This window comes from Perognathus longimembris, chromosome 2, assembly GCF_023159225.1.
Source record: "Perognathus longimembris pacificus isolate PPM17 chromosome 2, ASM2315922v1, whole genome shotgun sequence".
Lineage (NCBI taxonomy): Eukaryota > Metazoa > Chordata > Mammalia > Rodentia > Heteromyidae > Perognathus > Perognathus longimembris.
Window position 1 is genome coordinate 146,106,588 of NC_063162.1, and position 21,840 is coordinate 146,128,427.

The 21,840-nt window shown below is 43.9% G+C and overlaps 1 protein-coding gene across 3 annotated transcripts in view; it reads right to left on the minus strand.

The window, feature by feature from the left end:
- Nucleotides 1–19,573, minus strand: part of LOC125347268 (TRPM8 channel-associated factor 1) — a 34,116-nt gene extending 14,543 nt beyond the window's left edge. For 2 of the 3 annotated variants that reach the window (XM_048340401.1, XM_048340403.1), the window contains exons 1-2: nt 8,309–8,398; nt 2,149–2,782 (exon numbers count right to left, since the gene is read on the minus strand). In XM_048340401.1, the coding sequence (XP_048196358.1) occupies nt 2,149–2,768 (620 nt within the window). In that variant the 5' untranslated portion in view covers nt 2,769–2,782; nt 8,309–8,398. Of the gene's footprint in view, nt 1–2,148; nt 2,783–8,308; nt 8,399–19,448 lie in introns of those variants that run through there. The other variant, XM_048340402.1, reaches the window with a different exon arrangement.
- Between the last annotated feature and the right edge of the window lie 2,267 nt (nt 19,574–21,840).

Sequence of the window (21,840 nt, forward strand, 5' to 3'; positions counted from 1 at the left end):
GATACTGTACCATTTGTAAGGGAATGGCAAGACTTGGAAAAAATTATATTAAGTGAAGTAAGCCAGACCCAGAGATACAAAGGTTACATGGTTTCCTTCATTTGTGGTAGCTAGAATGTACCTATAAATCTAGAAGAAAACACTTTGGTGGCATGCAAGTGGTTACAAATGAATTAACTGAAGTATAACAGACTCTGGAAAGCTCAAATAGTATAGAAAGATTTTAGAAAGATTAGGACAAAGCCCAACATGATATTCAACACCAGGAAATGATTACATGCAAGAAGTAGAGGGTGGGATCAAGGGGAGAAGGGTAGACAAATGAAGGGGGTAGAGGGGAAGAATGCAGTCAATAGTTTATTCTATATACCACAAAATTAAGAAAGGGAAGGGGTAGGCTGACGGGGAGTGAGAATGTTGAAGGGGATGACAGTGATCAAGACGCACTGTATTTATGAAGTGCTTTGTTGCACAGTATCACCTTTGTACAACTACTTAAAGATAATACAACTTTTTAAAAAGTCATCCTTCTGAGAGCTATGCTAAGGGTATAAACAAAACAAGACAAAAAACAAAAGACAAAGAAGGGTATACCAGAAGATTTAGCATCTAGCAAGTAAGAGTTCCCAAAGTAAACAACAACCAAATGATAATACTATCGAGTTTGCTGGTCTGGCTAATATTATAGTAATTTAGTTCTTGTGTCTGTTGCTGAGAGTGCTAGCAAATACATATAAAAGTTTCCTTTACAGTTTTATTTTCTGCACCTTAGGTTGCCTGTAATCAATTGTGATTCAAAAATATTACAAGGAAATTTCCACAAATAAATGATTCATAGGCTTTAAATGGAGTACATTCTGCATAGTGTGGGATAAAATCTTATGCTTATTCTATGGTTAACATTAATCATTCCTTTGTCCAGTGTGTCCTCACTATATACTCTATCCACTGTTAGTCCCTCCATAGCCATTTTGGTCATGGGAATGACTGTGGTGGTGTGGCAGTGTTTGTGTTCAAGTGATCCTTACGTGGTAGTGACCTAATGCTCCAACACAGTGCCTACATCAGTTACCTTTTATAGTCTTGTGTCAGAGCAGTGAGTACCTTACAGTAAAACATTATGTGGGTGACAGATCTCAATACATACCTTTTATTAGAATGTAACTGTTCTGTCTTGTTAATTGGTTATTGTTTTATTACGGTGCCTAATTTATAAGTTATACTTTATCATAATGATGCATTATACACAGGGTTTTCTTGGCACTATGTACAATTTCAGGTATCCAATAAAAGTCTTGGAATGTAAGCCCTACAGAGATATTTCCTCCTTTACATCCTTTACATCTTTAAAGAGTTGTACAAAGGGGTTTCAATTCAACAGGTCAACTGAATAGTACAATGCATCTAGACCAAAGTCACCCCCTTCCACACTTCTAGGTCCTTAGTTCTTTCAAAGAATATTCTTGAAATATAAAAAAATAACTGGGGTATAGCATATACTCAACAAAAGGATGAATACACAGAGGAGAGTTTGAATTCCTTCACAGATGCCTAGTATTTGGGTTAAAATGAGGAAAAGTGCTTTCTTATCCAAAAGACAGAGTAACATGCTATCCTGGTTGGTTTGCCTCAGACTTTCACGATAAGAAATTCCAGCTCATTCCACACAGCAGTCACCTCCATGGTGCGTCTTCCTCACCCCGTCCTACCTTCCCCACCTCCTCACGCAGAGATGTTCATGTTCTTCATTTCAAGGAAACACAACTTTAATATACAGTGGGGAGCAGCCTGGTATATTTCTTCTGCTTTGGGGACTACTCTAGCTTTTAATCACTCGTATTCATCCATCCAATTATATACATCTAACGAATGTTTCCTGAGCACCAACCTGTTACATGTACAGCACTGTACGTGAACAAAGCAAGACTGGGTAATGTTCTCAAAGAACTTTCAGAGCAGCCTCTTCTCCATCATCTGCCTCCTTCATTCGCCAGCACGGTCCTTTGCCCATGTCGGTAAAGCTCCTAGATCTGGCATATGTAAATTGTGCCACTTATTTTCGATTTCAACTTGGAGGCTCTGCATTTTCTTCACTACATCTGGCTAAATACCCACAGCCCTATAGAAGTTAGCCTACGGGGTACTTACCTAACTAAGACTGGGATTTTGGGCATCTTCTTGGAGACTTTAAAGAAACTCGTGTCTCCTTTGTTGTCGGTGAAGTACACACCAGCCACACTGGTGATCAGGTTCCCAGGAAAGGTGAACAGAATTCTCTCATCATCACCCTGGTTGGCCCAGTCCCAGGCCTGGCCTCCTATGAGCAAGCCTCCACCACGTTTCATGAACTGGACCAGCTTGTCAGTCATGGTTTCATTGTAGGCGTCAATGCAGTACACCCCCATGGAGTCATTCACATCCGATTCAATCTTTGACTCTACTCCAGCAGCCTCCAGGATTTTGACCAAAGGTGCCAGGGATGGGTGTACACCAATGGGGGCCCCTGGGGAGGAACGAAGCCACCCCACGGCATTGATGAGAAAGAGAGTGAGCTGGGTTTCAGCCAAGTAGTCCTCATGGGATACGACCACCAGGCGGCCTCGACCGTAGGAGGAGGCAGCAATGAGCACCTGGCCCATGTCATTCACCATGACGGGAAATGCGGCCTCTCCAATTAGAAGCAGTTCACAAGGGATGGCATCCTCAGGAAGTTCCCAGCTCGTCACTCCGTTCATAAGGGCCTCAAAGGCAGCCGAAGGAGTCGCCATGGCTCTGTCTGGTTCTGCACAGATGAAAACAGGATGCAAGTTGGTGAAGAGAGTAAGCAAACAACAACAACAACAACAACAACAACAACATAGTTTGTTCTTCCACTACTTGGGCAGGCTTCTGAAGAAGACTGACGCTGTACTGAATCAAATCACAATGTCAGTGGCCACGATACAGGAGACTCCCCTGACACCATGTTCTAGACTTTTAAACTTTCAGTGGTAAAAGTCAGTATGATATTTTCCCTGATACAGAACCAACCAAACAAGGGAGGAATGAAGGTGGAATTGTGCCTCCCAAGGAAATACTGTGAAATTCTAATCCTTAGCATATGGGAAGGTGACTGTATTTAGAAGAAAGGTCTCTGCAGTTGTAATCAAGTTAAGATGAGCTCACAGTGCATTTGCATGACTCTAGGCAGATGACTGATGACATCTGGACATAGAGAGACACAGGAACTTAAAGGGAGATTGTCATTAGAAGATGGAGACAGAGACTCCGAATGCTACATCTACAAGCCAAGGGACTCCAAAGACTGCTGGCAAGAACCAGAAGCAAACAACCAGGATTGCTGATAACTGGATTTTGAAATTTGGAGCCTCCAGTGCTGAGTTTAATAAAATGCTGTGATTTAAATCTGCTCAATTGGTGATCAATTATTGTGAAAGCCTCTAGAAACGAATATAGTATGCGGCAAGCTGTCCTTCTCACGCTCAATCCACTGGGTGGAACTGGTACTGGTGCTTCAATTTACAGCCTTGCACTGGCTAGGAAGATGTTCTACCACTTGAACCATACCTCCAACCCCCGAGATCGACTATTTATTTATATGTCATTTTTGCTATTGTTTACTTATCTTTTTAAAAATTAGCTTTCAGTAGTTGTACTAAGGGGTTTCAATGTGACGTGTCAATTTACAAGTATGTATAATGCTTCCTGATGAATGTCACCCCTTCCATCATCCTCTCTTACGAACACTGGTCTTTTAAATCTCAGCTTGGAGCACTTAGAATTTCAGTCTAAATAGGCTACCCTCTCTCAGAGAATCAGAGGCTGGGTAAGAGGGAAGGAAGAACTGGCTGTGGCTTGAATCCACACAACCAGGAGCAAAGTTAGGAAGGGGCGGTAGATTCTTACTAATATCTGGAACACAGCTGAGAGAAGGCATCTCTATCTCCAGATGTGATCTCCTTCTCCATAAGCTCCCTTTTAAGGATGTTTCAAAACCTCTCATCAGTATTCAATTACATGTATATAGACATTTGCTTACTCTGCTAAGAGCAAGTCATTTAGAACTGGGGGATATAGCTCAAGAGGTAGAGCACTTGCTTAGCAGGTCAAGAGGCCCTACATTCAATCCTCAGCATCAGCAAACAATGTAAACCTTTTAAGTTATAAGTTAATAGGGAATTTTTGCAAAGTGATAAAAGAAATCTGACCCAATATTAAGTTTTACAAACACTGGGTTCTGGGGGCTGGGAATATGGCCTAGTGGCAAGAGGCCTTGCCTTGTATACATGAAGCCCTGGGTTTGATTCCCCAGCACCACATATATAGAAAATGGCCAGAAGTGGAGCTGTGGCTCAAGTGGCAGAGTGCTAGCCTTGAGCAAAAAAGAAGCCAGGGACAGTGCTCAGGCCCTGAGTTCAAGGCCCAGGACTGGCAAAAAAAAAACAACAAAACCCCCCCACAAACACTGGGTTCTCCATTCATTATGATTTTACAATTTGGGAGCCAATGTTCAAACTAATATTTATACTAGTGCTAATGATCTAATGATTATTATATTTATTCCTCAAGTATCTTGGTGTGTCTTTGAAAAAGTCCTTGGCATAGAAAATGTGCCATCTACAGATCATAGGAAAAAAATCTTGGTCTTGAGGCAACTAATAAACTCAAGATCTCACTAAACGGACACATCAGCCATTATGTGGTCATTGGTCTTTCAAACTAAAGAAGTCATCTCAGAATGGACTATCTTCTCTTCTTCCAAGGTAAATGGCACAAGCTAGATGCTCCTGGTAGTTAAATATAGAAGCACTGATATCCTACCCCCCTCATGGAATACTGAGCCTACCGTTGAATAATGAGAAACTTGCCCTCCTTCCCTGCCCCTCCTGGACACCACAAATTACCAGGACAGAGAACTGTGCAAAGTCACAGGGTGTCTCTTTCTCCAGCGGGTCACCAGTCCTGTTGATGTCCTTGTTCACAATGTTCAATTACACTGCCATCCACCTGGTTTAGGTTGCTAGTGACTAAACCAACGGAGTTTCCCAGTCATCAGGGTCTGCTCTTATCTCTATTCTTCTAAGCTCATTCTTATCATGCTCCTGCTCTGGGAGAAAAACCCCACAGGGCTTCATCTGTGTCCACAGGGGAAACATGACTCAGTCCTGGTCTGTGAGGCCGTGAGGGCAGGCAGCTCCTTCAAGTGTCCAGCTTTATCTCTCTCTCCTCCTTCCTTGTTAGCTCCCAGCTGGCTCAGTTCCCGGGCTCGGGCCCTGTTCTCATTTCAGAGGATCCTCTTTCCTTTCCCTTCCCTTCCATCTTCACCTTTCTATCTATGGAAATCTTATTCTTCTAAGAGAAGCTTACATGGACACACCCATATTCAGCGTCACTAGTCTGGCAGTGGAAAACAGTATGTCTATTGCCCCAAAAGATTGTGAACCAGATGAACTAGGGGAAAGAGAGAAGAAAGTGATGACGTACGTGGCCAATGGCATCTGAGAAAGGATGGGCTACGGGGATGGGGACTCTGCCTCAACATAAGGAAGGACCGAGAATGTCTGCACTCTTTAAGTAACCCAGTAGTGACTTGGTTTCAAAGCTGTGTGTATCCTTACACCCAGCCATTCCCCTTCTAATAACCTTTCTTAAAGAGTGGCAGTGAAGGGAGAAGGGGCAGCAGGAAAGACAAGAGCACAGAGATTCTGACGACCACACTGAGCCGGGAATGGAAATAGGCAAGTGAAAACCAAGAAGTGGATGTCGATTAAAAGACAAGGAATGTTTCCTAGTATCATTTCCAACTCCTGCGTGGGTTTAGGATCTTAAACCCAATGCCACACTGACCGAACTATGACCTCTCCCCCAAACACACCAATGTATCCAGAAGGGACAGCCTGTGGTATGCCCCCCACCCCCCATGATACATCTCTCAAGAGTTGCTCAGCAGACACATGCTTCTCCAGCGCAGAGACATGACAAACCCGGAAAAGAGAACTCACACTTCTGTGTGCTCTAAGGTCGTTCAAGGATGAACGACATCTATTTTACATCTAGACACATTTCAAGTGGGAATTTCAAGTCCTAATGTTAGGTAGGATATGAACCTATTTTTTATAAGGATAAAGATAACAATAATAAAGGTAGTAACTGCAGTCAGTCCTATAATAGTACAGTGCTTATCAGACTCCTGGCAATATAACACACAGTTTAGGTAATTTAAAAAATTGTAACAAAAGGCTATGAGATACATATTATCACTATCTCCACTTCAGCCACTGGGGGGAAATCTCCTTGTGTGGTCAGGTAATTTGATACCCTTCGAAGGCACAGATATGGAAAGTGGTGGATCTTGGATTCAAATCCAGGAAATACAACACTGGGGTCCACATTCTTAGTAAGCACAGCACCAAGAATGTATAAGCATCTGGAAGTGTTAGTGCCATGAACAACACATTTCAACATGCTAGCCTTGATTATATTAGGGATTTTTAAAACAATGTCATTAAATCTTTGACTTTCCTCCATGGTTCTTTGGGCTCATGGAGGCCCTTTTGAACTTCAACGGTCATCTTCAAAGCAAAGGTACCCTAGCCAGAGCGTGTCGCTCAGGGAAATAATACGTTTCCTATTCCCATCATGAAACAGACCTGTCTCTGGGACGGACCCACACAGAGATATAAGGGAAGGTAGGACTTTCTTGGAAAACGACTGGGCCATTCTCATTTTGTACTTAAGATAGATTTCAGATCTGAGGTCAGAGAATATCTTTTATTGTGGGCATCCCCTGGGAGGAAGATCAAGGGATTCCATGGATGATGATGTAAAGTGAAAAGCAAACCCAGGGTCCCATCTTGAGCCTGGCCTTGTATACAGAAGGATATATCACAGAGACATGCAGGGATGCCATCTCATCTTCACGTCATTCATTGTCTTCCTTGAACCCTTTGTGTCTTTTTCCTTACGCCCACAATATCTTTCCCACTGTCTATCGACTTCCATTAAACCAGAATCAGAACAGGTCCGGCCTTTACTTCTGCATTCCATCCTAGATACCCCCAGCTGTACCGGGTTCACTTCACGTTAACATGAAAACGTGGTTTAATTCATGCATGTAAAACAATACACATGTACAACACCTGGAAGAATACCGTCAATAAAAGACAAAGCAATGTAAAACATTAGCCCCTCTCCACTTATTTATCATGTGGATTAAAAGACAACAACAAGACCTAGACCCTTCCTGGTGTCTGAAGCTCCCTCTCTCTTCAATCCCTCCACAGGATAAGGACTCAACCCTTTCCCCATTCCCTGTACCATACATTCTTTCTCCATTCCCGACTTCCCCCAGGGGAAACGTTCTCCTGCTCACATTTGCTCCTTTGTCCCACTGGGTGAACTCTGAGAAGCCTCTAATTGAGGAGCTCTAGCCCTGGGGGTGAGGGGACCTGAGGGTTGTTTGGTTATAGTTCAGTCCCTGCCTGCTCCCTGGCCCTCGTCAGAATGGACAGAGTGTGTGTGTGGAAGGTCTTTCCAAACTCCACCAGGGGCGGGGGCGAAGCCTGGAGTCCCGAGGCCGCCCCCCCACCCCCACCTCGACTCCCCTTCTCCCCGGGGCTCCGAGCCCGTGCGCACCGAGCTGGTGGTGACGTCAGAGGACGCAGGGGCTGAGCCGGGGGCGGTGGGGGGCGGGGGTGGTGGAGGAGGGGAGCCCAGCGGAAAGGCTCTGCCAGGCTGCTGGCATCTGGGCCTGGTGTCACAGGGCGGGGGTGGAGGGGGGGGGCAGACCACGGATCCCCACCCCCTGTCCAAGGCCCGCCCCACGCCCCTCTCCAGGGAACAGTGCAAGCGGGCACTGGGCCCCGGAGACCCCAGTGTGCAAAGGCCAAGGGGCAGGGGGGCAGAAGCTACGCCCTGTCGCCAGCTCCCTCGCCCCCCCCCCCCCCCAGAGAGCCCGGGCGTCCTCCTGGGCTAGGCCGGGCCTTCTCCTCCGAGAATGCCCGCCGAGGGTCAGATGCTGCCTGCGGACCACAGGCCCGGGGGCGACTCGACCACACAAAGCAAGCAAGCACCCGCCAGCATCCAAGCCGGGAGCGGAGAAAACCATCCCCAGCTAGCCGGCCAGCGGCGTCGGGGGGTGGGGGTGGGGGTGGCCTCCGCCCCGCGTGCACTGCACCCGGCCCCGCCCGCGGCTCCCCCGAGGGAGGCCAGCGCCCCCAGTCCCCCCTCCACCCCTCCCCCCACGAAAGCGGGACCAATCCACTGATACCAACAACGCCTTCTCCGACCTCTGCCCGGGGGCACTCACCAGGTGATCCCGCGATTTCCACCCGGGCAGCTGGCAGGGGGCAGGGCCTGCAGCTCCGGGAGCCGCCAGGCTGCAGGGGGAGGGGGGGGAAAGGGGCTGCGCCGGCAGAGCCCGCACCAGCACTGAGACGCAGGCCGGCGGCGAGCCCGGGGGGCGGGGCCGCCGCAGACTCCGCCCCACTTCCGCCCAGCTGGCTGGCTCGGGGGCGGGGCTTCCCCAGGCCACGCCCCCGCTCTCCCAGGCTGGAGTTGGGGGCGGGGCTTGGCTGGGGAACAGCTCTTCTTTGTGTCTGGCCCCTTGGAGGCTAGGCATTGCAAAGGACTAGGGACACCTGAAGGTCCCATCCTAGTAGGGTGGCTTCCGGCTCTTTCTGAGTAGTTTATGGGAGATGAGAGTCTCACAGACTTTCCTGTCTGAGCTGGCTTCGAACCATGATCCTCAGATCTTAGCCTCCTGAGTAGTTAGGATGACAGGCGTGAGCCACAAGCTCCCCGCTAGCATTGTATTATCCTTAAGTAATTGTATGAAGAGGTTTCAATTCATCACAGCAATTTGTGAGCACATAAACTTCTCTCGTTAATGTCTACTTACTACTCAGGAAAAGGCTGATTTAGGGGACATACATTCTGTGCACTATCATACACAGTCATATTATATCTCATGTAATATGTCCCCCAATGGGAAATGCAAATTGTAGATACTGATGGACATGTTTTTGTTTTTAAAGGAGGAAAGAAAAGCATGTATATATTTGTATTCCAGTGGGGCGAAGGGAAAGATTTCTACCTATCAATATTGTTTGATCTGAGCGACTGGGGAGGGACCAACTCTAATTCAGCATGCTGCATTGCATTGTTACAAGGGTGTACGTAATTTTCATAAATTCAAAATAAACATATTCTAAACAGATATTGATAATTGTGCATTTCAAATCCTATTCCTTTCATTCTCATTTCCTTTCCTCCCTTCCTTTTTTTTTTTTGCCCGCGCTGTATGCAGATTGGACTTAGGGCTTTGTGAGTGCTCTGCTGGTATTCTACCACTTGAAACACATTAGGATTTTCCTGCCCAGTTTGGCTTTGAACCGAAGGCCTCTGGAATCTCAGCCTCCTGAAGCTATTCCTTTTCTTTATGATAATTTGTTGACAGTTGCTTCTCCCGCTGTGAATTGCCTGAGTGTTGACAGGTGACTTACAGGTGCTAGTTTCTAGCAGGAGAGAGATCAGGGTAGAAATAGTTAGAAATGTGTGCCAGCCACACTTTGGAGAACTTACTTAATTCCCCTCCGTGTAACTCTTATTCCTTGGATAATGGGGATGATCAAAGTGAGACGTATTCTTCACCTTTATTTCAGATGTGGGGCTTAAGTTGGGTGGGTTATTTTTCATTCTTAGATCAATGCCTGGCATGCAGAAAGACTGAATGCCTGTTAAGACAAAATAGTCAAGTCCTTCTACAATTCTGTATTTCATTTTCTGAAAGATGGATGCTTTTCAATGCTAACCGGGATTTTTGTAAAAACAAAAACAAAAACAAAAAACACCAAATTTTTCTTTATCTCCCTTGAGTGCCCTTCTTCAAACAGAAACAGATGAACATCGATCAACAGAGAGATGTGAGCAGGTGAGTTCGGTGGTCAGGTCTAGGTAGAGGGACTGGGAGGAACAAGACCACGAAAACCTGGATTCAGAATCCTGCCACATAATGCTGGGAGAGAGGCTACATTCCTTATTTCTCCCTGTTGTCATGTTCTCTATGGCTTTTCTAGATTTGAAAAGTCAAGGTAATAGTACTGAAGGTTAAAAACTCTTAAATTTTACTGGGGTGGGGCGGGGGAGCTGGGAATGTTAAATGAGGACTAAAACCACAAGTGTTCCAGCAGCGCCTGAAATCCTCCCTACCCAGGAAGCTGAGATCTGGGGATTGCAGTTCAAAACCAGTCTGGGCACAAGAGTCCATGAGACTCTTTCAAACTCCAATTAACCACCAACAAGCCCACAGTTGGAGCTGTGGCTCAAGTGGTAAGAGTGCCAACCTTGAGGGGGGGAAAAAGCTAAGGGGCAGCACCCAGGCCCTGACTAAAGAGTTCAAGCCCCAGGAGTGGCACAAAACCACCAACCTCCCCCCCCCCCCATATAATCCTTACACGTACATCTATAACAAAGGATAGAAATGCCAGCGGGAAGTATACAAACTTACCTCTGAGGATGAGGTGAGACGTGATGCAGAAAATAGATTCTTACTTGTATTATTATTATTATTATTATTATTATTATTATTATTATTATTTTAATGAAGTCGCACGCGCAAAGGCCAACATAATTATCTACAGCTGATAAATACTAGGGCTGGACTTTTCTGTACGTGGCTTTGAAATTTTCACCATGAACACAGTCACCCAAGGGGCCGGGGTGTTGTGCTGGGTGGGGCTGGGACGGTGAGGGGCGGGGCCTTAGGGGAGGGGCTGCGGGGGGCCGTTCCGAGATCCTATTGGCCGCCTGGAGACGGGGGCGGAGTACTGTTCCAGGAGCTCATTGGACGATGCTGGGTGTGGGCGGAGCCTCCCTTCCGCGCCCCTCCCCCCCAGAGGCTCTGCATTGTTGCAGTTTCGCTCTGGGATGCTGCCCCCTATTTAATGTTAACGTTTATATTTAGCACAAAAATTCCAAGTATTTTATATGCTTATGTAAACAGAAATTATATGGAAGTTATAGATCAAGCTATTAGAATCAGAGTATTACTTGTAGGTGGTTTACTTACAAGTATTATTTTTCTTACGCATCTCATTCATATTCAATTGTCATATTCAAGAAAGGCATACACCAGAATCTTCAGAGCACCCTTTTCTACAATAGTTTAAAACCAGAAGTTACTTTACTGCTACTCTCTGCTTTCTCACCCATAGTCTATACTGGCAGGTCTCTATCATGGGGGTATTAACAATAGCAGAAACTTCTGGTATATTCACAAGGAATACTGTTCATCAACCAGAATGATGTTGTACAAAATATGGCTGAATCTCACCAACTTACTACAGTGCGAAGGAAAACAGCCATAAAAGAGTACATACACTGCTTATGGTTGAAGCCACAAAAGCCTCAGGCATTGGACATTTGTCTCCCAGTAGCACTATTAAGGGATGCTTAAATGTGGAGGAGGATAATCTTATCAATGGATTCATCCACTAATAAATTCAAGATGAATGGAATGTTAGAAACTGGATGCTTAGAGAAAGTGGATCATTGGGGGTGAAGGGGCTTTGGCAGGGGACTTTGAAGGCTTCTTGTCAGAAGACCCTTCCTTTCTGCTTTCCTTCCTTCCTTCCTTCCTTCCTTCCTTCCTTCCTTCCTTCCTTCCTTCCTTCCTTCCTTCCTTCCTTCCTTTCTTTCTTTCTTTCTTTCTTTCTTTCTTTCTTTCTTTCTTTCTTTCTTTCTTTTGCTTCCTGGCCACTCTGAGGTGAACAGCTTTACTCCCCTTTCACCATGTTTCGTCTTTGTGGCCCACTGTCAAGAAGCCAGCTCACTATGGCTGAAACCTTTAAAACTATGAGCTAAAACAAACATGTGCCCCTTTACATAGTTTCACTCAGGTATTTGTCACAGCAAAAAAAAAAAAATTCTCACTAACACAGACATAAATTTTAAACAGGCAAAACTAACTTAGAGGTTAAAACTCAGAGTAATATTTACCCTGGGACAAGACAGTGATCAACCACACTATTGCTGGTAGTTTTGGGGTTTTTTTCCCCCTTTTATATAAAGTTAGGGATTAGTACAAAGATGTACCAAGTTTGTAAAAATATTCATAATGTTATGTAGTTATGAGTTATTGATATATAAATCTCTGCACAAATGACATACATTGATAAGGGATTAAAACTGTATTTTAGTTCTATGATTAGATGTCCCAAACCATACTACTGCTGAAATTATATATTTATATATATATGTGTGTGCATATGTGTATGTACATATATATACATGCACAAATATATTAAACACATCAATGAAATCATGGGAAAGCTGTCACCAATGGCTGATAAAATACCTGTATCCCTAGCTGCTCAGGAGGATGAGATCTGAGGATCGTAGTTCAAAGCCATCCTGAACTAGAAAGGCTGAAAACTGGAAGTGGAGCTGTGGCTCAAAGTGGTAGAATGCTAGCCTTCAGCAAAAAAAGCCCAGGCCCTGAGTTCAAGCACCATGACCAAAAAAAAAAAAAAAAAAGAAGAAGAAGCATGGAGTTTTATTTTGCAAAGCTAACCAACTAAAACTTGGGAATACGAAGAGAAGCTCGCACCACAAAAACTGGCTTTCCCCCACAGTGCTTTGCAAGATGCTGGAGAATGTATGTGACTCCATGAGTTACCATGCCAACATACTAAAACCAGACTTATATATAGATACAATTTAAAGGGAGACCTCTGCATAAAGTTCATCCCCTAAAGAAAAACTCCTATGAGTAAAGTACATAAAAAAGAAATTACTCAACATACAAGAAATCAGTGCAACCTGCCCGTCTTAACTGTAGGAGGGTGAAGGGAAAAATAAATCTTTGAGAATCACTAGCTAGCCACTAATCAGTTACTAATCTATGCACTCTATGGATTGAAAAGTCCCAAGCAAATAATTTAGTTGGAGATGATACCAGTTTGGTAGAACTAATGAAGATTATTTCTAGAGAAATTTAACTTTTAATGCATCTAGAGTTTCTACAAAAAATATAACTACACAAAAGTAGCAGCTTACAATAATGAAAATCGAATAACCCTCAAGGAAACAAATTCTCATACACAAATATAAAAGGTTAGAAACAAGCAGGATTCATACAGTAGAACTTCTGCAGCATATAAAATAATAATATCAGCCTGGAAAACAAAACAGGAACTCAAACAGTAAATAGGCATATTTATGACCTATTTGAAAAGAACTAGAAATGAAAAAATGTCAAAATAAATTGATTCAAAATAAAACTCCTTTAGTGATAGCAACCACAAGACTAAATAAAATTGGACAAAGAACTATTTAGCTAGACCTACAGTAGAGAAAATTATGTCTAAAAGCTAAATAACATGAAAACTATGACCAAGGATAGAAGATACAGCGGCCACAGTAAGAAATATGACATATGTCTAATTGGTTTTACCTTCAAATAGACATGAGAAAAATCACAGGCATTATTGTTGGATAAAACAGTTACAATGAATTTTCTAGAATCCTTGAAAAGACCCAGTTCTCAGGTTCAGGAAGCCAAGCAAACTCAAACACAAGAAATGAAAAGGAGTACTCAGGTATATCAAAGTGAACACAAAGAAGGTCCTGAAGTAGAGGGTTGAGGAGGGGAGAATGGATGTAATCCCAGAGAAATAGAGATGGATTACAAATAATTGATGGCTACACTTTCCACTGCCTTCTCTTCAGAATAAAGGAGAACAAGAGATTTTTGACATAATGAAAAAAAATCTAGAATTATATATTCAGCAAATGTTCTATTCTTTTTAGTGCTATTTTCAAGCTAAGAAATATAGAATCAACAGTTAATGAAAGCAACCCCAGGTGATTCAGATATTCTTAGAGAAGGAACTTAAAACAATTCTGAATAAAATGTTCCACTATGATATAAATAAGGTTCAAGAATTTTGGTATAGTACTTAAACTCATGAAATTGAAAATGGGAATTAAAAAAGAGTAATAATTACTGAATAGTAATTTATACCAGACAGAAAAGAGCAGAAAACAGGTAAACTATAACAAAGATCAGTAGAAAGTATGCCCAAATAATACAAAGTTAGAAAAGCTCATGGAAGAAGTAGAGGTCAAAATTAATCGTCTAAGTATTCAAAGACTTAGAACAAACAACGAAAGCATGAAATAATAGTGAAATAAGTGTAAGCCAATGGGGGAAAAGATACAAAAATATGCACATGAGATAAGTGAATAAAGATCAGGTTCTGTCAAAATAAGCCAAAACATAAATAAAATACATTGGAAAGATAAAGAAGGGAAATTATGGACAATTTTATTTGACTAATTCTGAATACATACATTATTGTGCACACACACACACACACACACACACATTTCACATCTACATGTAGAAAACTGACTTTTACCAAAACTGACTTCATAAGAAAACTTAACTAATCCTATCATCATTAAAGTAATTGAATCAACACATTGAAGAATCTCTTCAAGTCCAAACCCAGAGGGTTTTGTAAGTGATTTAAAGAAATGTTCCATGATCAGAAAAACAGAATTCTTCACACATTTCTCCATATTATTTTATGATGGTACCAGCCAAACTAGATAAAGGTCATGTTGGAAAGGGAAATCCAATATCCAATGTCAGCTCACACTTTAAATACAAATATATAATGCTTTCCTTGATATCTATATCCACACATAAAAGTTACTCCCTATATATCCGAAAAGGTTTATTCTGGGAATAGAAAGTGGTTTACACTAGAATTTAAGTACGGTGCTTTAGCATACAATTAAAAAAAAGTTATATGATACTTTCAGTAGCTACAGAAGCATTTCATAAAATAGCTACTTATAAAGTGCTTACTGAAAGAAGAAAATAAGCCAAGTGCTGAGAGTCGTGCCTGTGATCCAAGCTCCTCATGAGGTATAGGTTGGGAAGATGGCAGTTCTAGGTCAGTTTGGACAAAACTTTCCAGGATCCCATCTCAACCAATATATGGTAGCAGTGGCATACATGGATCATCCCAGTTATTCAGGAAACATATTAGGAGGATTTTGGACCAGGCTGCCTGGGCTAAACATGAGATTCTATTTCAAGAATAACCACAGCAAAATGAATGAATAAATGAATGAATGAATAAATGGATGAAGGCATGGTTCAAACCTCAAACCATACAGCACCTGTCTAGCAAACATGAAACCCTGGAATTTGAACTCCACCAAAAGAAAGAAAATAAACTTTCTTTTCATGAGAAAGTCATAATTTACAAAATAGCTATGGTAAATGCCATGTTTACATTCTATATGAGCAAAACTTTCTCTTCTTTTCTTTTACTCAGGAATGGATTAAGATCCTAGCCATCATAGCAAAGCAGGAAAAAGAAATCACAGGTGTAAGAACTCGAAAAAAAGGAATAGAATTGCCACTGGGTTCAAACTGAATGATTTGATTGCCTTTGTAGCAAATATGCAAAGTATTGACCGGTCAATGATGGAATAATTAATTCCATCAGATTTGACTAATAATACGTAAAAAATAATTATATATTTCTTTGTCGGTAATGATAAGCCAGAAGTTTTCTAAAAGAAAACATTGAACACTGCAGCAATTTTGCAATGCACTTAAAATTCCACAAAAAAACAAGAAAATGAAAAATAGCCCCAAGTAATGAAGATGCCATAAATAAATAGTATCATATATACAGAGTTTACAGATATAAAACAAATTATAAAGAAGCCATTCCTTCCCAAATTAATATAGAGTAATGTTTGTTTGTTTTTTAAATTTATTTGCATTCTACAAATGGTTGCATAAAGGGGCTAAAATGTAATGTGTTCATTTATGTGCACAGTGCAACAGAGTACTGTATTTGGATGTGTCCCCCAAAAGTCATGCATTAAAATTTAATTTCCAATGCAACATTAAGAAGGAAGAACTAGGGTGACTGATTTGGCTTTGAAGGTAGAGTAATAATGGAATTAATGCCATTATCATGAGAGTGGGTGACTTATAAAAAAGGGAGTTTGGGTGTCTGGGAATATGGCCTAGTGGCAAGAGTGCTTGCCTTGTATACAAGAAGCCCTGGGTTCGATTCCCCAGCACCACATATATAAAAAAACGGCCAGAAATGGCCCTGTGGCTCAAGTGGCAGAGCACTAGCCTTGAGCAAAAAGAAGCCAAGGACAGTGCTCAGGCCCTGAGTCCAAGCCCAGGACTGGCCAAAAAAAAAAAAAAAAAAAAGAAAAAAAATCTACATTGCTTGCCTTGTAAAAAAGGGAGTTTGGGCTTCTTGTGCTCTGATCTTCTCTTTGTCTTCTCTGTCAGGGGATGGAGCAATAAGCCTCTCACTAGACCTTGAACTCTACATCTAGACTTTCTTCCAGAACAGTGAGCCAATAAATTTCTACCATTATTAATTACCCAGTCTCAGATATTCTGTATGTTCAGAATGACATGAGATCAATGACATAGTTAAGATGCTATCAATGAAAATGCGAACAGGTTTGTTTGCTCACTTGCTTTTGATTTGACTTTGTAAGTTTATTACCATGTTCATATGGCGGGCCAAATGGTTATACTATGGAAGAAAATTGATGAGGTAGCTGGGAACTGGTGGCGCAGGCCTGTAATTCTAGCTTCTCAGGAGGCTGAGGTCTAAATATTCCAGTTTGAAGCAGTCCTGGTAAAAAAAAAGTCTGAGACTCTTCTCACTAATTAACCCCCCCCCCCAAAAGAAAAAAAAAATCTGGAAGTGGAGTATTAGCCTTAAAAGTTCAAGAACAGAGTTCAGGCCTTGAGTGCAAGCTTCCACTATTGGCACATACACGCATAAAACAACAACAACAACGACGAAGACTTCAGTGCCGATGCCAATGAGAAAAAGACAAAAATATTAACATGAAAATGAATATAAAACAGGAAACAAATTCAGACAGAAAAAGCCATACTCGATCAACACATACAAAAAATAACCAGCCTTGTTAGTTACGTAAACATGGCATTTAAAAAAAAAATCACAGTAGAATGCTATTTCATACCTGCCAGACTGAGTAAAATTGAAATTTGACAAGACTAACTTGTGACAAATCCGAAGCCCTATGAGAATTCTCATCCCTTTGCTGAAGAGAGCGAAACTTGGTTCAACACACTGCACACAGCTTGGGAAATGACCTAATCAACTTCAATATGCATACTTTAAAAAAAAAATTTAAGCAGGAGGAAAGATTTATTTCGGCTTTCACACACAAATCTTACAATGCACTAATCTACCCTTATTTGTACACACACCGTGAATTAGGTGTCTTCAAAATGGCCCCTCCTGTCAGAAATGGGTATCAGTGCCCTCAGGAAGACTCTACCCCTGAAAAGTGGGGCTGAACCTGGTGGTTCAGGTCTAACAAATAGAAAATGGCAAAAGAAAATGATGGGGTATCACCTTTTGGATTAGGTGATAAATAATCTTGTTTCTTGTCTTTCTGTCTGGGAGCTTTTATACAGAGGCCAGTGTGCAAAAGAATGGGTGTGCCTAGCCCAAGTCAGGGAGGCCTCAAGGCCTCAGCCTTCTGAGTCAGCTGACCCCCACCCCCTCCACCCCCTCTGCCCTTGAGGGGACTAGCCACAGTCCCTTGATTCCTGACAACAGCCCGTGAAAACCTTGGTCAGCTTTCCAGCTAAGCTACCCCTGGATTCTAGAGCCAGAGAAACAGAGATAACAGGCAGATAATAGGGTTTGTTTTACTTGGGTTTATTTACTGCGTATGTTTTTAAAAATTGCTTTTAGCTTTAAGTTGCTGAATGTTGGGTAAATTTGTCACATCTCTCTAGACAATTAATACAACTTCCCAAACTAGAAGCAATCCAAATTCCCATCAGCAGTGCAACTAATAAATTAAAATGTTTAACTGTAAACAATGAAGATTAAAGTGCTTGACACGAGAGAATCTCAAAAACGTAAGGATCTGTTCAGGATAATGCTTATTATGTGCAAGTAAGAAAAAATAGGGAAAACCAACGTCATACTTTTAGAATACACACAAACATGTAAAACTATAAAGAGAAGCAAGAGAATGATTCAAAGGAAAAATCATGACAGGTGTCATGGAAAAGCGTCCAGCCCCTGCCTCAAAAACGGGGACGACAAAGTAAAGCCCTCATTCTTGGCCTGTAAGATTGTCAGCCATTCATTTCGGTATTCTTTAGATCACTCCTAGGGGACATATATCCTTTTTCCTATGTTTATTTTAAAGCAAAGCAGAAAGAAATAAAAATACTGAAATGCGATCAATCGACAAATAGCTTGGAAATGAAAAGCAAGGATGGACAGATGGTTGGCTGGTCAGCCTGTGGACAGAGACATTCTGTTCTTCATGCTTCCTTAGAGAAAGCTTCTTCCAAGTTTCCGTCATTATCCATTTGGCACAGATCTTTCTTCTATATCGTGCTTTAGGCCTTCTCCCTCCCTGCCTTGCAGGCTGGGCCAACCCTGTGTCTGTCCAGCTGCGGGCTGTTTATCTGGGAGCAGTGTAATCCAGCACTTCCTGCTTCAGGCCCAAAGCATTCCAGACTCCTGTTCTCTAACTCCAGGCACCGCACACCGCATCCCCTCCCACCCACCCATCCATCCACGCCCCCCCCCCCCAGCTCAAACACATTTTGGAGTTGGGGGGGGGTGTGAGTCTGCAGGTAAGACTGGAGAAGGCTTCTACCTGGTGCAGGGGAGGGGGGGTGCTAAGCAGGGGGAAGACATCCTAACAGAATTCAATCTAGGCCTCTGGCAGGTGAGATAACCTGGCTTTCAGGGTCCTTGGACCAAGCCCCAGTGGGTTTCTGCAGAGCACCAACCCAACACCAACCAAATGGGGGGGGGGGAGGGAGAAGAGGGTAGGGGGTGGGTGGGGTGGGGGAAATCCATTCCCCAGGTAAGCAAAAGGGAAAAACAAGTCTGAGGGACAATGAACTAGATTCCAAGGTGCAGAGAGAAATCAGAACGGGGACAGGAAGGGAGGGCAGAAGGGAAGGAGGGAAGGATGGAGGGAGGGAGGGAGGGAAGGAAGGAAGGAAGGGAAGGATAGAGGGAAGGAGCGATGGAGGGAGGGAGGGAAGGAAGGAGGAAGAAAGGGAAGGAAGGAAAGGAAGGAGGGAAGGAGGGAGGGAAGGAAGGGAAGGAGGAATGGAGGGAGGGAGGGAGGGAAGGAGGGGAAGGAAGGAGGGAGGGAGAGAGGCCACTCCGGTGGAACATCTTAGCCCGCCCCCCCCCCACGGCACCCCCAGACACGCAGGCAGAAGCCCCTCTCCCGCCCCCCCCCCCCCACCCATTCCTGGGCATCCCTGCCTCGCCCCCTCTCCCCCACCCCCTGCCTCCCCGCCCCGCCCCGGGCTGTGGCCTTTGTCACCGCAGCCCCGCCCGGTCCAGACCCCACCGCTGACCCCCACTCACCCTTCGCCCGCCAGTCCCGGCAGCGCGGATTCGGGGCGGAACGGACCAGTTAGGTCTGAGCGAGCACCAGGGAGTCCTCGGGGGGCCGGAGCTGCGGGCCTGGACGAGCCGGGGCGGCGGACGGGAGGCCGGGGCGGGGGACCCGAGGGGGACGTGGAGAGCGGCCGGGGGAGGGGCGCCAGGGCCGCCCCCGGGAGCGGATTGGCTGCCGCGGGATGTGGGCGGGGCGTGGGCGGGGCTTGGCGCGCAGCCCCGGACTGCAGAGGCCTGGCTTGGTGTCACGTCAGTCAGTCCCAGCCTCAGAGGTGGCCCCAAATCTGGGGGTGGAAAGCCAGGTCTCCCTCCCCCTTCCCCGTCCCCACGGAGGGGGGACACAGCGGGTAATTTGTTGTTGTTTTTTTTAAAATAAAAGTAAAAATCAATTTTTAAAAATCCGTCACGCTATGAACACCCAGGCTTTGCTAAGTAATGGCAGATCGCTATCCAACTTAGGACACGATGGCTTTTAAGGAAGAGTTAAATCCATGGCATCTAAGAAGATGTGTTAATCAGAAAAAAAAAAAATTCAAGTTCTGGCCTGGCCCTGGTGATTTGGGCTTATAATCCTCGTGACTGATACTCAGGGGGCTGAGATCTGAGGATGGAGGGTTACAAAGCCAGCCCAGGCAGGTGAGCCCAAGAAACTTTCATCTCCAATTTACCACCCAAAGGCTGGAGCCCCAGGACCCGCACAAAAAGGAAAATCAAAGAAAGAACAGAAAAACCAAGTGACCATACAATGGAGAGTTTGGTGCTATTTCTATAAGAAAACACGAAGCTTATATACAGACAGGGCTAAACAGTGAAGAAGTGAGCTGCCACTGCCGTATTTACAAGCACAGAGTTGTCCTGACGTAGCTCAACGAGGTAATTTCAAAGGTGCGGTAGGTGCAGAGCCTGCCCTGTGAGGCTGGGGAGACTGAAGAGTTCCAATGGCTCCTGTGGCAAAGAACCACGTAGCTTATGGCAACACAGATTTGTTATCTTACAGTGAATTCCCTCCACTGATCCAGCTTTCAGAGGCTGCTCCCAGTCCCCTGAAGTGGGGCCTTCTCCTCTATCTTCAAAGCCAGAATGTCAATAGGTCAACAGCATCTCCTCACCTACTGCCCTGGGTTACTTAGAACTGGCTCCTGCAATCATTACCTCAGGGCCATCAGGCTAATCTCCCAGATCAAGGTCAGTGGATCTGCAGACTTAAATATACCTACACTTTGAATTCTCCTTTGCCTAGTCACAGGGCTGTGGGTATTAGGACCCAGTCATCCTCGTGGGGCTGTGTTTCTGCCTAGGACAGAGGGATTGTTACCTCCTGTGTCTGATCCTCACGTGGAATACTGGGACTGAAGATTATCTCTACTTCACAGCACTGGATGAGGACTGAATGGGTCAGCTAGTGTAGCTAAACATATTTAAACAGTACCTGGCACATGATAAATCCTATGTAAATGTCTGCAATGACTATAGGGGTGACCTGATTGTTCTAGACCTCTCCCATGAGTCTTTGTGTCACATAATCACACTATATTACCGGCAAGACATCTCCATTCCTCGCAGGTGCCCTCACTTCTACTCCTGGTTGCTGCTTCTTCCTCCTCCTCTTCTTCCTCCAGCCTTTCCCACACCTTCTGAGTGTGTCCAAATTCCTTCCTGTCTTGGAGCCTCCTTCAAAACCAAGTCCTGCTTCGTTCTAGCTCCCTTAGGTCTCTCTCTCTCTCTCTCTCTCTCTCTCTAGGTAATTTAGTTCCTTAGCAAACGTAGAAGGTAGATGGTTAGGAACCACGTTTAAAGTCTGCTGCTTTTCAGAGTAGGAATGCACTCGCTAAATGTGTGAGAAAGGTCTTCCCAAACTCCAGAGGCTGTCAGAACTAAGCTGGAGTCTGGCCCAGCTCCCCTCTTCCCTCCATCCTTCCTGGGCCCAGAGCCAGCAGGCAATGACTCTGGTAAAATATTCTGCTAACTCAGTGCGGTAGAATCTCAGCATTAAACTTAAGTTGACTTAATAAAAATAAAGAAAATATTTTGGTGCTGAGAATGGGACTTCACACTCTTGCTTGGCATTATTGGCTCAAGGCTTCTATTTGAGCCACATCTCCACTTCCAGCCTTTTGCTAGCTAGTTCATTGGAGATAAGAGTCTTAGATTTGTTTACCCCGGTGGGCTTTGAACTGTGATCCTCAGAGCTCCTGAGTAGCTAGCATTACAGGGGTGCACCTGGCCAAAAAAAAAAAAAAACTATTTAAAAAATGTATGTGATATTTTCAACTAAGAGTGATACACACTACATGAGAGTACAATGACTTTTTTTCCCCCCAAATTAACCTTTAAAGGAGGTTGTAAACCAGTAGCTGAC